The sequence below is a fragment of the Anoplolepis gracilipes genome, chromosome 9 (genome assembly GCF_047496725.1).
Source record: "Anoplolepis gracilipes chromosome 9, ASM4749672v1, whole genome shotgun sequence".
NCBI lineage: Eukaryota > Metazoa > Arthropoda > Insecta > Hymenoptera > Formicidae > Anoplolepis > Anoplolepis gracilipes.
In genome coordinates, this window is record NC_132978.1 from 3,694,312 (window position 1) to 3,711,483 (window position 17,172).

The following is a 17,172-nucleotide window of genomic DNA, read 5'->3' on the forward strand; positions in this document are numbered from 1 at the left end:
ATGGAAAGATATACAAAGAGACGAGCCTATGAATTTTATTCTGCTAGAAGAAAAAATACAGTTGGCACATCGTATATAAGAACTAACGTTGTGGTGTAAATCGATTGTTGCCTGACTAACGTATTACTTATTATTTGCTCCCAACTACAAAAATTAAAGATTAAATAAAAATTATCAATGACAGGAGCATTACGTAACCGAGGTTTCAGGCTCTATATCGCAATTAAAGCCTTCCTATCTAAATTAATCAATTGTAGAAAGGTCAGCGTGACCTTTTTTATTCTGCGAATTTGGCGCAAACAAGATCAAAATACGTCATAAAAATTATATGAGCAAACTTGATTTTTGAAATCAATGATTATGATAAAAAGAATTGGTACTTGTAAATGCTTAGACTAATACCGTCGAATTTTATATAATTATATCCTATACTATGTCCTATAAATTCTGTTAGTTATATAAATATATGTAAAATAATATTCTTCCAACACTGTTTCCTTACTTACATCTTTATTTGTCACATAACTTTATGTGAAAGACAAGACGATAATCTACAATTTTATTTTAGGAATGTGCTATTAAAATTTAAAAAATGCAAAATAAGGAGAAATTTTATAAATTATGACATTGTTTAATTTCATTGTGTTCACAAAACGGATATTCGATTATAAAAGAATTTGGCAGAAGAAGATAATATGGCAGATAAATTACTTTTTTTTTCAAACAAAATAAAAAAACATTATAAGTAATCTTTAATGTTAATGTAAACGATCTGTTACCTGTTTCTAATTTAAACAATGTTAGAAAGGAATTAACATGTTAATTGAAAACAATTTAATTATTAATCTATAGCTTTAAGTCAATAATCTTAAGGCATGCACAGAATAAAAGATATAGATTACTTACATATTATCAAATAAAAAAGCTTATTAATGTCAAAAACAAATATACAAATTTCAATGGATGGCTTCCTATACATTGAAATTTTTGTTTTACGCGAGATAAACACTTTTTTCACATATATTACGATGATGGCACAATATATTAAAATACAAAAGGAATGGTACTTCGAAGACAAACTTATAACGCATAGCTGAAAATTCATGCTTTTTGATACCGCTATATTAAATTAATGTTATGATGTAGCGATATCAAAACGCATGAATTTTTTTTAATATAAATCTCTATTTTTGAGAAATATAATTTAGAAAATGGGAAAATTAATAATTTATTTAATTATTAATTTAATTGTTTTTTTAATGACAACAAAATGTTATATTTTTTTGTATTTTAATAACTTTTACATATATTAAAACTGTTTTAACTTTATATATATTAATAATTGCTGACTGAGTCAGTCTTATAACATTATAACATTTATTTAATGTAATAGCAATATCAAAAAGCATGAATTTTCAGTTATGCGCTATAGGTTTATCTTTTGTCGAAGCATCACTTCTCTTATATTTGAATATTACGCCATCATCATAACATACGCGAAAAAAATTGTTTATTTCTCGCGTAAAACAAGAGGTGTTCACTTTTAAAACAATTTAATGTAGCATTGTTTAAAAAATTAGTTTATAAAGATTATATTAATTAATTTAAAAAATTGAATATTAACTAATATTGAATCCTTAATAAATATTATCAACTTTAGCAGATTTCTATAAAATTATTGTGTAATAATATATTAATACTTAAAGATGTAAGGTTTTGGAATAATGTATTACATTACATAACATACGCTCGTACAATATTATATCACATTACACTTCAAATTCTTCCATCAATAAACAAAATTTGCAATTATGATATATTACTAATAAGTACAAGACGAGTAAGTATAATATTGATAACGTGGCAATAAAAATATATCTCTCTTTGGCATAAGAATGTATATAAAAAATAATATAAAATAATTGTTAGATATATATTGATATAAAAATAAGTAATTTTTAAGAAATGTTTTCTAAACTTATAATTCGGGTCAACAAGTATCATGAATCCTTAATATTATTTAATTTCTGATTATATATTTATCAATTTTTTTAATATTCTATATTTGTCAATTAATATTTATATTTTTATTTATATTTATATTTTATATATGTATATCTTCAATAATGTGTTAGTATCAGTTAATTATCATTATAAGTAGTAGTGATACACTTATTATTAGTATTAAATGATGCGCAAAGCCAAAGTTCATGTTTATGCTTTGTGCTAAATCAAATGATGTAGCACGATTGTTGTGCTTTACTGTTTTCAAGAAAATAACTATTAATTAAGAACTTACTCTCGCTTGGATATCGTAGCGATATCAAAAAGCATGAATCTTCAGCTATGCGCTATAGGTTCATCTTCTGTCGCAGCATCACTCCTTTTGTATTTTAATATTACGCCATCATCATAACATACATGAAAAAAAATTGTTTAACTCGCGTAAAACAAGAGGTGTTCACTTTTTCACTTTTAAAACAACAATCGATTAGATCTCTCTAATCTTTATTCGCATAAAGATACGACATGGCACAAACATTTTTTAGCGTTTGTTTGATTAAATAAATTAGAATATTGAAAAGATAAAAAATAATATTTTTTAGACAACACAGATTATGCAATTTAAAGCTACAAATTCATGTGCAGTATGAACTGGTTTATACTTACAATCTTTCTGGGTATTACCCGTGACGTATTACTATATACTACATGCAAGCAGAATGGTTCCATTACATATATGTATGACTCATCTTTTTTATTTGATTGATCTCATACTTCACATTGTACAACAACAATTTCATCTACGTAGCGGATAATACTGGTTGCTTTATTCTACATAAACAAATTATTATCCTTAAGAATAATTTGTTTTCCTATCTCTACGAACATTATAATGTTGATCATATTAATGGAAAAGTTTAGCTTATTACTGATACACATATTCCGTCGATACATGTTATGTGTAATTTACTTTCTTCTTTCCTTAAGTCATCGAAGATTTAAAATGGACCGATATGTTTGGCACTTTTATCCTTTCGTGTAGTGATACTTACACGTTAGAAATAATTAATCATTTAGATTTCTTTTATTTTTTATTATTGTTACTTTAATATATTATTTAATATATTATATTACAATTAAATATTTCTAATCTTTGTTCTCAAGCTGAGACATGTTCCAATCTCGAATATATTGTGAAAACATCTTGAATAATAATTTTTATAATATTTTTAATAACTTTACATTTAACTTATACATTTTAATATTTTGAATATATAAAGCTCCTAATATTTACAAACAAGTAACTATCAACTTGGCGAATAAGAGCCATACGCGGATGTTAATGTGTAAATTTCTTCAGAAATTAATTCTTCCCGCGAAAATTGAAACGTGCAGAGGGCACATATTTTACTTGATGTTCGTCCCGATATTTTTTTTGCCTATATTTCTTTAGGGGGGTTAAGAGGGGTTAGAGAATTCGCAAAAATGAGAATCTATTTCTTGGTAAATGTACCAAGTAAAATATGTGTTCTGTGCACGTTTCCATTTTCGCGGAAAGAATTAATTTCTACAGAAATGTAAGCATTAACATCCGCGTATGGCTCTTATTCACCAAAGTTGATAGTTACTTGTTTATACATTTTATAAGGAAAGGTACTTTTTTATAAATAATAATATATATTATTTCAATATAGTAGAAATCATGATGTAATTAGAAAAAAGTTAATATTTTATAAAATAAATTTTTTTTAATATGAATCTCTATTTTTAAGAAATATAATTTAGAAAATGGGAAAATTAATAATATATTTAATTATTAATTTAATAGTTTTTTTAATGACAACAAAATGTTATATTTTTTGTATATTAATAACTTTTATATATATTAATAACTGCTTTAATTTTATACATATTAATAATTGTTGAAAACACTTGTCTCTATCGATTGGTATCATATTTTCTATTTTTTTTGTCTCTTCGACTCCCTGAAAATTAGTATTTAATAAATTTCCAAATCATTTATTAATAATTGTTTACATTAAATGATGTACTAAAAATAATGTTTTTAATAATAATATAAATCATTAAAATGTTGATCAAAATACTTGAGTTTTACTTTATGTTTCATATTCAACTTTTTTCATAATATTTTATTATTCACAAAGTTAATATATTTTTTGTCGATAATTCATTTGTAAAACAAAAACAAGATGCGCATTCAATAAAATTTAAAATATTTATAAATTACAGTTTTAAGAAATTATTTAAGAATCAATTTTGTATCAAGAATCAGAATTTAAGAGATAAATTCTTTGAAATCCTATAATTATTTTATTTTTCTAAAATATTGCAAGATTTTTAATCCTGATATTTTGCTAATTGAAAAGTTATTAGAAGAAAAATTACAATAAATTTAGATCTCATTTATTAATATTCAAATTCGTCCATTATTAATATGTATATATATATATATATATATATATATATATATATATATATATATATATAATTAATATTAATTATATATTAATTAATTATATATATATAATTAATATTAATTATATATTAATTAATTATATATATACACACATATGTGTGTGTGTGTGTGTGTGTGTATCTAATTATATATGGTCAATATAATTGATAATATAATTAAAAACAATAACAATTACTAAAAAAAAGTATTATAATAACAAATGCTGATGATTATAGTAAAACAATAATACATATGTCAAGAATTTATGTAGGAATATCCCCTTTCCAAAGAGAAAGGAGAAATATTAAAGATTAAACAGATGGATTACTCATCGTATAGAGAATGTAAACTTCACTGGAGGCAAAATTTTCCTTCAATGATCGACGAACTTCCTATATCGAACAGGAAATATACTACCAAGTAGATAGTAGATTATACTCGGAAACATTTCAAATTTTTCTAAGAAATAATATAGACGCTCAATTTTATCTACGTTTAATTGTGACGTATAATACAGAACGAAGCTGGGCTTCGAATGTAGAACTTTCTCTAACAAAGAAGTGGTATGTACGACTTCATATGCTGATATAACTTTCGTCATATGCAGCAACTGAGTCGATGCGTCATCATCGCGTCATCAACTGATCAGTGTGCATCAAATTGCATGAGGGGTAGCGAATATCCGTTGTTAGCGAATATCTGTTGAAGATGTCAGCTTTTTCGAATGATCTCTTAAGATAGGAGGGGGAAAGAAACTATCCTTATTTTTCCATATCATATCTATGTTGCTTTACACATCACCAATATGCGATGCATTTCGTCGTTTAACGATACAAAGTCCAATTATTTAGTGTTATTATGACATCTTGTGTCATAAGATTGCAGCACAAAAATTTGATCATGATAATTATAAAACGAATAAAAAAGTTAAACGTAAACCAATTAAGGGTTAACCCTCAACTGTGACGGTTCGAAAAAACAGCTAATTTTTAGATGCGAATCATAAAAAAACTAAGCAACGTATTAAATTGCAGTTTTGTATTTCGTTTTAGAACATTATAAATTATAACATTATAAACTATAATTATATACACCGTTTAGAAAAATGACGTTTTGAGAAAAATGTTTTAAGACATTTATAACAATTCTTTTCTTAATTATTACAATTGTTTTTTATAGTTTGTAATGTTCTAAAACAAAATATAAAACTGCAATTTAATATGTTGCTTAGTTTTTTTATGATCTGCATCTAAAAATTAGCTGTTTTTTCGGACTGTCACAGTAGGGGGTCCCCTTAATATACGCAAAGTAAAAAATATATATAAAGTATGAAAAATACAATTTAAATACTTAATGAAAAAATATTTTATTACAGTGTTTTGGAAAGCTCTCGAGGTAAGCTACAAGAATATGCAATAATATATAAAGTGTCCCATTTAAGAAATTTAAGGTGACCTTCAAATGACCTTCAAACAACTATCCAAGGTCAAACCAATGGTACCATCTTATGGTCTCCTCAAAACCGTAAAACTTTTGCCTGAAACATTTTTCTCTGAAATGCTCTGTTTCAAAATAAAAGGGTGGTACGAGTGGTCATGGACACCCTGTATATTTTTAGAGACAATTTATTATATATATTTTTAGAAGTATTTTTAGAGATAAAATATCCAACACATTCATAAATCCTATTTAAAAATGCTTTTTTTTTGGCATTTTAGTGTTAAGTATATGGTAATGAAAGTTTTGAAAGAAAAAGAACTTTTATTAAAATTTCAATCTTAAAGATTATCAGAATAATAAGGCAAATTAGATCTTTAGAAATCTTAAATATATGTAAGGATTATGTCATTAAAAAAAAGTTTTAATGTTACATATTATATAATTACATTAATATTATATTAATTATATTAATATTAATATTATATAATTATATTAAAACTTTGTTTTTTTCTAGTAACAAAATTCTCACATATATTTGAGATTTCTAAAGATCTAATTTTTATTTTAATATATAAATTTATTAAAAAGAATTCGAAGAGTAAATCGAAACGTCTAGTAATGTATATTTTTTGAAAACATTTTTCGGATTGCGAAACATATATGAGAGAAAAAGAAGATATGTTTTGATTTTATATCATTTAAAAGAAAAACATTTTTAAATATTTATGTAATCATGCAAAGATTTGAAGATTGACCGGAAAACAATACGTAATGTTCCATCAACCCCACTCTTACCCAATTATTTACGTCAGAGAAAAGCGCATCTTGATTCGGACCTGCATGGATGATAGTCATTGCTAACACAAATGGGGACTGCCTCTCCTATATAAGGCCTCCCTCTCTGCAAAATTTTATAAAGTCCAGGTTCATGGTTGAAGAGACTACGACGGCAAATACTTCGATCCATTCAAACAGAGTGTGAAGTAAAACACGTTTTACTGTACGATTGTTTATGTGAATTATAAGCAGCAGCAATTTTCAAACTGAAGTACACGAACATCTAAAATCAGCGACTGACAGCTTTTTATTAATAGGTGAGTAAAATAAAAGATTTTTATTGCGTGTTTATATTAATATAATTTCTACAAGATTAATTTTAATTAATTAATTTAAAATTAAAGATTTTGTGATATCTTTTCGACATCTATCTAAATTAATCAAATGTGAAAGATAGACAATTATTTTTAATTATCTATAGTAATAAATTTTTTTTATAGTTTCTTCAAGATTTTTTTTAAATTGATTAATTTAGATATCATTTCGACTTTTGCAATGCATTTAACTTTTTCATTATGAGAGTGCACGCCAAACAGATTATCACTTAAACTTTTAAGTTTTTTGTTATATTCAAATATTTTTTGACACTTGAAGAATGAGATTTACTAGATAGGCTTGATATCAAGTACGACACTTGAATTAGATTTTCATAATAGATGTAGTCGATAAACATTTCATTTTGAACTAAATCTCACGATTAAATAAAATGAACTATCTTAACAATTTAAAAAAAAATATTAACACCAAATTACATAATTAAGAAATTTATTAGAAAACAAATGATACAATACATGATAAACCAAATGATAAATTTATTATAGTTATACATACGTGTTTTAACAATACAATATTGCACAAAGATATTTGATAATAAAAAAATTAAATAAGAATTTATAAATGAACAGTGATTCATTAAATTTTTTATTTAAGTATAATTTTCTGTTTTAAAAATTCAATGTTACACATATTTGTGAAACAGATTTGATCCCTTTTATGTCAGAAGTAACTGTGTTACTCCCTTTTGAATTTTCTAATTTTTCGGACTTTTTTCCCTCTTCAATATATATAATAACGCATTTAACCCTTACGATACACACACTACATTTAGGTGCCTCATCGGTGCCACCGTTTTTTCATTTATTTAAATTGATTTAAAAAATCTGTAAAAATTTGTGAAAATACTTTCAAGTTTCTGGAACAAATATCCATAATTCATTTTGGAAAAAAATAAAATGTAATATAATTTAATCACTAAACATTAACCACAAGTTGAGTAAATGAGTTATTTGATTTAAAAAATTATAACTTTTTACAATCAATACATATACAAAAATCACTCTAAGGTTTTTTAGTTTAGACATAAAGCTTTGGAAAAAAAATACAAGAACATTAAATTCTTTAAAAAGTATAATTATTCGGTCACCTGAAAATGAGCGATTTTCAATAGCGGGGCAAACAAGATAATAAAAAACAAACAAGATAATAAAATAAAAAAATTTGGAATATTTATAAGTATAATATAATATATATATATATATATATATATATATATAATATATATATATATATATATAATATATATATATATATATATAATATTTATATTTATAAGTAAAATAAATAATAAATATTTTTTCCAGAAAAAATAATTTTTAATTAAAATGTGCATTTAGACATTCATTTAGAATAAAAATAGAATATTTACAACTGATTTTTACCAATTTTTCACTTTATACGAAAAAGACACACTGCATACACACATGGGTCATTGGAGTCCAGTTCACATTTGAACTCGTCGCCGTACGCAGAGAAACTGAAGGCCGCCGCGCCGCGCATAGATTTCCTCTACTACAAACTTTATTAGGCAGAAATAAGAAGCGGGTCGCGCTTAAGTTTTAAGAAATTTCAATGGATAAAAATTGATCGGACACGAATGACCCATATGTGTATCGTAAGGGTTAAATATATGACAATACAGAGTGTCCCAGATCTACCAAATCATCTGTTAATGGTGGATTCCTGAGGTCATTTGAAGACGAAAATTCTAATATCAAAATGAAGCTACAATAGTTTTCAAATGGTAAGAGTTTAAAGTTGACCAATTAGCATGACAAAATTTCGCGCGTTCAGGCACGTCGCATATTAAAAGTGCACTAAATTTAATTATCGACATTAAAATATTGATAAATTATGTATTTAATTTATTGTTAAGTTATTGTTATGTAGTAATTTATTGTTATTAAAATAATTTTATAAATTTATCTCCTTTATGGGTGGTTAATAAATTTCGATATTAAAATATCTTCGTAATGACAGAAAATCCTCGTAACTACCCAATTAAATTCAATGTCGATGTTACGCGCGGAATTACGAGGATTTTCTGTTATTGCGAAGATATTCTAATACCGAAATTTATTAACCGCACATGAAGGAAATAAATTTATAAAATTATTTTAATAACAATAAATTACTACATAACAATAACTTAACAATAAATTAAATACATAATTTATCAATATTTCAATGTCGATAATTAAATTTAGTGCACTTTTAATATGCGACGTGCCTGAGTGCGCGAAGTTTTGTCATGCTAATTGGTCAACTTTAAACTCTTACCACTTGAAAACTATTGTAGCCTCGACATTTTGGTATTAGAATTTTCGTCTCCAAATGACCTCAGAAATCCACCAATAACAGGTAATTCGGTAAGTCTGAGACACCCTGTATATTATATGTATATAGTAATGCATTTAAACAAATGACAAAAAAAATACTGTCTGAAATGTAATTAATCAGAATAATCTGAAAATTTAAATCTTATTATTAATCTAAAAAATTAAATTTTATTAATAATTAAAATCTTATTGTTAGTATGTTCTTTACAAATGACTATATTGATATTACATATTATAATTTCAATGTGTATCAATACAATATTTATGGCTTAAGGTATAAATAATTAATTTTTGTCTCAAAGCAATTATCTCAGAAAAAAAAAACCAGAAGTCATTTCCGCATACTTTTTCAAATTCACGCAAATATTTAATTGCAAAAACAACTGTAAGCTGAAGAAAAAGGAGCAATAGAAAAGGTTATGCGATAAGCAACACAAGAATATCTTATTGCAACTCATAATGTCAATTTTTTTTTATCAAGTGCAATCTATCTCGAAAATTATTACTTTCAAAATACATGTATTTAACAGATTTTTTTAAATATTTGACATTTTATCGAATTTTGCTATAAAAAGAGTAAACCATTCGAAATTAATGCTTCCAACTAACAAACTTTGTCCTACATATCGCTCTATACCGTCACAAAAATCATTTTTTAATTTAATATAGTTTCAGAAATATTAATTACAGAATAAAGTCTGACTTTTTCGTGATTCCAAAAATTGGTTTTTTTCCTATTTATTGCGCTTTAATCAATTTGTTAACTTTTTCATTGCAAATAAAAAAATAATCAAAAATTACACTTTAGTTTATTAATAAAACATAATAATATGTACAAATAAGAAGTATATAATAATAAATCTGAAGCCGATTAGCTTGATAAAACGTACAGTTGAAAAAAATGTACAAATAATATTGTATTGTAATAAAATATCGATATTATTATTTTTTTAAATCGTTTCTTTTAGCGCACGTTTTTTTCCTGAAATAGTTTTTAAAAATTGCTGGATACTTTGTTTTCAATTTTGTTTTTAATTTTTAATTATATGTTTTAATTGTATTTTCTTTTTTCTCAAAAATAGATTCAGTACTCGGAACTTTGCAATTCTGAAGACAATTTGAATCGTCTCACAACAATGCCACCATCCAACGAATTGAACCCTACGTTAACGAGAAACAATAAAGAAATGTTGAATGCAAAAATTAATATTGCTCTTAAAAAAGACATCCCAAAGAACAGCGACTTTACGAGCGACTTTAAATCTACTATTCATAGTTGCAACAAGTCACTTAATGAAACGCCTGTTTCATTAAAGTGCCTCACCAGTCAACACGAGCAATTCGTAACAATGTGCAAACAGAAACTCGACAGCAGCGATTTGCCGATGGCTTTCGATCGATGGACACTCAAAGAGCAATATGACCATCTCATAAGCAACACTAGCAAATATTTTCCGAACATACCGGAATCCTTGAGATTTATTTTGCCGGCGACCTTCGAGGATGGAGACTGCGGCCGACAGGCGAATGAGAGGCCTGATTGGTTAGATATAGATAAGTTTTATCGCGGACAACAATTCGCCATGCGTTATTTCTGCAGCCTCTCCATAAGTATGCTGATTAGTTTACTACAGATATTCAGCTTTGCTGACGGATTGAAGCCGCTGATTCTCAGCCAGAAGTCAAACACGCCGTATCGCGCCTTCAAGCGCTACTTGTCAACAACTAGACGTGTTAGGAATTGGTTTACAAGCAATCCTTGGTGTGAAGGGACGCAGGCTTACCACGACATCCAGACGGTACGAAGGTTGCATCGTACAATGAGACAGAAATTATGCAACGCAAGCGACGATCAAATTGATCAAGCTAGCAGGATTCCGAATATAAAGTGTCCGGCGTTTCAAACAATCGCAAAAGATTTTGTGGACGTGTGTCCAACGGCAAAAACTTGGCAATGCCCATACACGATGTTAAGGATGAAAGGTTTGAATCAGGGTGATATGTCAGGTACGCAATTTGCCAGCATGGGTTTACTAATCCTCTATCCGGAGCAATTTGGATTGTACGACGCCAGCGACGAAGACTTGGAAGCGTTCTGTCATCTCTGGCGCGGACTGGGCTATCTACTGGGTATCGAGGATCAGTATAACTTCTGCCGCGGCAGTTTGCAGGACGTACGTCAACGTACTGAAGATTTTATCGAGCATTGGGTAAAGCCAAACTTCTGCACAGTGACAGCAGAATGGGAGCACATGTCCATGTGTCTCTATATGGGCACAGGTTCAATCGCCCACTTAAATAGTTACAAAGTCTTTCTGCTTTATTTATGTGACATATTTAAGCTCAACATGCCGCGTTTGTATAAGTCTCTCAGTTTATCGGAAAGAATAATGTACGTGCTATTGAAATTTCTATTCCGTTTGATGAAATTGCCAGGTATTCATCGCGTTGTGAACGCGATGTTTCACAAAAGTCTAAATCAAGCGGCGAGCTTCGGATCTGAAGAACTTGCCAAACTTAAAGAGAAGTCCTCTAAAATTGTTCCAGAATTTATCGTTGAACAAATTTAAATTATCCAGTTAAAAAAAATTTATATGACTTATTAACTTTTAACATCTTTTAATCATAGGTATTAATGATCGGGTCGTGTTTTTCAATTCGAAGAGATATCTCTTTGCTGTTAAATTTGAAATTCTGTATTGCTCATGTATTTATTACATGTGATAGTATTAACAGTTATAATATTAGTTTATTAGAACATACAGAAAATATATTAAGAAGTATTTTATATATATATACATATATATATATATATATATATATAAAAGTTAGATTTTACATAAAAATATCGATAACAATCGCGAATTATAAAGAAATGAATGTTTTTCTTACAGATATTTTTGCATTATATTAATATATATATATATATATATATATATATATATATAGAGAGAGAGAGAGAGAGAGAGAGAGAGAGAGAGAAAGAGAGAGAGAGAGAGAGAGAATAGTATATTTTTTAATTTTATTAGAGGAAAATTATTATTAAATAATTAACTTCAAAATTTAATTATTATTGATAAGATTTATTTATACATATGACTTAAAAACTAAAATACACTATTTGTATTTAATTTCTTTAACATAAGTTATTTAAAAGAGGTTCTATTTAATGAAACATAATATACTTATAATTTATTTAAAAAATTAGAAGTTATTTCTAATTTTTTGGAATATTGTATTTATTAATTATTTATTCAATTATGTATTATATTATTATTATTTATTATTTATGAATTATTTATTATTTATTATTTATATCTTCTGATACAAATAAATAGTATTTATATTTGCAATAATGTGTTTTTTTTCCTTCAAATGATTAACATGTATCTCTGTTTCATTCGCGATGCGAAGAATATACGGACACAAATTCCTATAATTATTTCTCTCACGTTCATTTATATGTTAATGTCTATTACATCTATAAATAATTATTCAAGTTCTACTAGATAACTTAACATTAATAAGTACTTGAATTAGATTCTCATAATAGGTGTAATCGATAAACGTTTCATTCTGAACTAAAACCTCGAGATAAATGAAATAAACTATATTAACAATTTTTAAAAAATATTGACATCAAATTAAATAAGAAATTTATTAGAAAAAGAAAAAAAAATAATGCAATAAATTTTTTATAGTTGTACATACTTTTAACAATACAATGTTGCACAAGGTATTTAAGAAAAGTAATTAAAAATTTACTAGTGAACAGTGATTCGTTAAATTTTTTACATATGTTTTAAAAATACAATGTTGCATATGTTTGCGAAACATATTTGATTCCTTTTACGTCAAGTAACTGTGTTACTTCCTTTTGCTCTAATTTTTCCTCGTTCTCTAATTTTTTGAAATTTTCTTCCTTTTTCAATATATATAGTATATATAGTAATAAGTATGCATTTAAACAAATGACAAAAAAATACTGCTTGAAATGTAATTAATCGGAACAAGTTAAAATTTCATTGTTAGTATTACCTTTACAAATTGCCATATTGATATTGTCAATTACATATCATTTCAATGTGTATTAATACATAATACAGAATACATAATAATTTATGCCTTAAGGTATAAATAATTTTAGCGTTATTACTTTTTATAGTTTTATTTCAAAGCAATCAGAAAATAACAATTAGAAGTCATATTCAGATATTTTTTCAAATTCACCGATTACGTAAATCTTAATTTGCAAAAAACTGTTAGGTGAAGAAAGAGAAGTAGTAGAAAAGATTATGCAACGACGCAACACAAGAATATCTTATTGCAACTCATAATGTCAATTTTTTTATCAAATGCAATCTATCTCGAATATTATTACTTTCAAAATACATGTTTTTTTTAACATTTGACATTTTATCGAATTTTGTTATAAAAAGAGTAAACCATTCGAAATTAATGCTTTCAACTTACAAACTTTGTCCCACATATCGCTCTAACGTCACAAAAATCATTTTTTAATTTAATATAGTTTCAGAAATATTAATTAAAGAAAAAAGTCTGACTTTTTCGTGATTCCAAAAATTGGTTTTTTTCCTATTTATTGCGCTTTAATCAATTTGTTAACTTTTTTATTGCAAATAAAAAAATAATCAAAAATTACACTTTAGTTTATTAATAAAACATAATAATATGTACAAATATGAAGTATATAATAATAAGTATAAAGCCGATTAGTACTTGATAAAAATGTACAAGTAATATTGTATTGTAATAAAATATCGATATTATTTTTTTAAATCGTTTCTTTTAGCGCACGTTTCTTTCCTGAAATAGTTTTTAAAAATTGCTGGATACTTTGTTTTCAATTTTGTTTTTAATTTTTAATTATATGTTTTAATTGTATTTTCTTTTTTCTCAAAACTAGATTCAGTACTCGGAACTTTGCAATTCTGAAGACAATTTGAATCGTCTCACAACAATGCCACCATCAAACGAATGGAACCCTACGTTAATGAGAAACAATGAAGAAATGTTGAATGCAAAAACTGATATTGTTCTTAAAAAAGACATTCTTCATTTATATGTTAATATCTATTACATTTATAAACAATTAATCACTTCATATCTAATGCATTATGTCACACTTTTATTGCATGTGTATGAAGAGATGTGTATGGAGAGATTTTGTCAACACAAGAAATTATTTTCACAATGTGTGATGTCATATTTTTATATTTTTCGTATATAAAGCATTTTAATTAAAGATATAACACAAATAATTTTCAATTATAACATACGACTATAATATAATTATTATTATCATATGTTATACTTAATTATGGTACTAAATCGTTATTTTATTGTTATATTGTATTTAATTATCATTATACTAATCATACTTTTATTAATTATTTTTATAATGTTATCATATTTTTATTAATTATTTTTATAATGTTATCATATTTTTATTAATTATTTTTATAATCTTTTCTTTCTCTTCAATTCATAACAACTATAATTATCAATAGATTTTTAAGGTAATTATTGACAAATAAATTATATTTGTTAGGGAAAATTAACCAACTCTAATCATTAATAGAATAATTAATTACTAGTTTTAATTGCGACGAGATAATGATAGACGTCATAATAATGGCAGAAGAATAATATATACATCATAAATTGATGTAAAAGTACTTAAGAGCATGAAGAAATGCAGGTAAATAAATGGACGATAATTCGCGAGATAAAATTGAACTTTTCCAGAGGAAAATCTTTAGTCAGTGAACTTCTTACGCTAAACAGGAGATATATACGTTACTAATTGTATAAATACTTATTGTTAGATTATATGCTTCGAAAACACTGCAAATAAGATTACTAAGAAATCACGATGACGCTTGACGTTATAGTTATTTTCTCTTTACTTGTGATGCGAACCATAGACAAACCTGTAATCTTTGATTGGAGAATTTTGCTACTTTGTTATTGTCGTCATCTGGGGCATGATTAAAGATAAACGATTAATGAGTGCGGGTGAAATTACAAAGATTTCCATTGACGTACGAAAACATATTAGCCTCTTCGGACAATCTCTTGAAAAAGAATCTTTATCACGTTTCTTTTATTTTCTTCTTTCTTCGAATTCTACTTCTGCGACATTATTCAAAAAGGTCGATTTACATATGTATGTCAATGTACATATGTATATGTAGTAGAAAATATGTAAAAATATAGACAATAATTGGTGAGATACTAATTACTGGCTAATATTATATGTATATTTTCGCTAAGTATTATTGTTTAGATTTCAATCAGTTTAGTTGATGTGAAACTGTTACAATTTATGATATTGTATTTGGATAATTTAAATTATTCTATATTATATGTTTGTTTTTATTTAAATTATATTTTACAAAGACTTGAACACAAATACACTACATTTGAATATAGTGTTGAATCTCTTTTTGAAGAATAAATAATAGAATCAATAAAATAATATGATCAGTTGTTTATAGAAATTTTTTTATTAGAACGTACGTTGAAAAAAACACTGTTTGTTCCGAGTGATTATTTATGATTTAATAATGAAGTATAAAAATATTGTTTTAGAAGAATTTCATGTGTGTACGTACGTGATTAAATTATGATGTATTGAAATAGAAAATAGTTTTAAATTATCAATTTTATATGCTATGAATAATACATACCGTGCATACATAGACATATATGCACCATAATAAAATCTTTTAAATACGTTTTAGGTACATAGGGTAAACTAGGGTATGATTGCCATACGGAAAAGATGGCCATAGGCTGTAATTTTTTCAATAATCGCTACATAATGCGCTTTTTTAGTCATTATCAAAGATAATCGATATTTACAGTAGTTCATGTGCATACATTATTCGAAATAACGATATTGTGAATTTTATATCATATTTTTACTTTTGATTATCTGCAAAATTTTTCATTTGTCCACTAAAAACTGTTGTAACGTCGAATAAATTACTTTTAAGCAATCATAATCAACGTTAGACATATTATAAAGTTATGTAAATTGTTATATGACCTATAATTTTTATTTTTGTTTTCACTATTTTTTTTATAAATATTATGGCCATCTTTCCATCACTATGGTCATCTTTTCCTTAAAAGTTGGGTATGATGGCTAATGCTTATGTTGTACTATTTTGATAATATAAAATTTCTATTAAATATTTTCTTTTTAATTTCGATAATATTACACAGAGAAAAAAATTTCTTTAAATTTAATAAAATTTATGCTTGAAATAGTCGAAAAAGCTATTTATTTCAAGAAACTAATAACATTATTGGATTTTTCAAATAACATATATCATATAATATTATTTAATTCAATGAAATAATACTTTTTTTCAGTCAATAAAGATAATGTTTCATATGATATAATGTTGTTTGACTAAAATAAATAAATCCAAACAAATTATTCAAACAAATCGTTCTCTCTGTGTATGTAATTTAAGCTTCAGTGAAGATAATGTGCCAAACACTATTAAAAAATAACAAAAATAAAAGTATGTTTTTTGCATTTTAAAAAAACTATGGCCATCTTATCCGAGTTTACCCTATACTTACGTAGTTTTAATTTTTCTTAAATAATAATTCGTTTTAATGGTTATCGTAACAAATTATTACTTTCATACTGTGAAAGATATATATATATAAATCTGTGTGATAATATATATCATTCGTTTT

At 25.7% G+C, this 17,172-nt stretch overlaps 1 protein-coding gene across 2 annotated transcripts; it reads left to right on the forward strand.

The window, feature by feature from the left end:
* The first annotated feature begins 6,855 nt into the window (after positions 1-6,855).
* Positions 6,856-12,142, forward strand: LOC140669317 (uncharacterized). 2 transcript variants are annotated; one of them, XM_072899038.1, is made up of 2 exons: positions 6,856-6,903; positions 10,515-12,142. In XM_072899038.1, exon 2 carries the CDS (start codon positions 10,569-10,571, stop codon positions 12,000-12,002), a length of 1,434 nt encoding a protein of 477 aa, XP_072755139.1. In that variant the 5' UTR covers positions 6,856-6,903; positions 10,515-10,568; the 3' UTR covers positions 12,003-12,142. The 2 variants fall into 2 exon arrangements, with proteins under 2 accessions (XP_072755139.1, XP_072755138.1); XM_072899037.1 differs by lacking the exon at positions 6,856-6,903 and adding an exon at positions 6,910-7,014 and having other exon boundaries at positions 10,515-12,141.
* The last annotated feature ends 5,030 nt before the right edge of the window (positions 12,143-17,172 follow it).

Excerpts from the sequence above, each read along its gene's own strand:
- LOC140669317 (XM_072899038.1), top strand. The coding sequence starts at position 10,569 with ATGCCACCATCCAACGAATTGAACCCTACGTTAACGAGAAACAATAAA.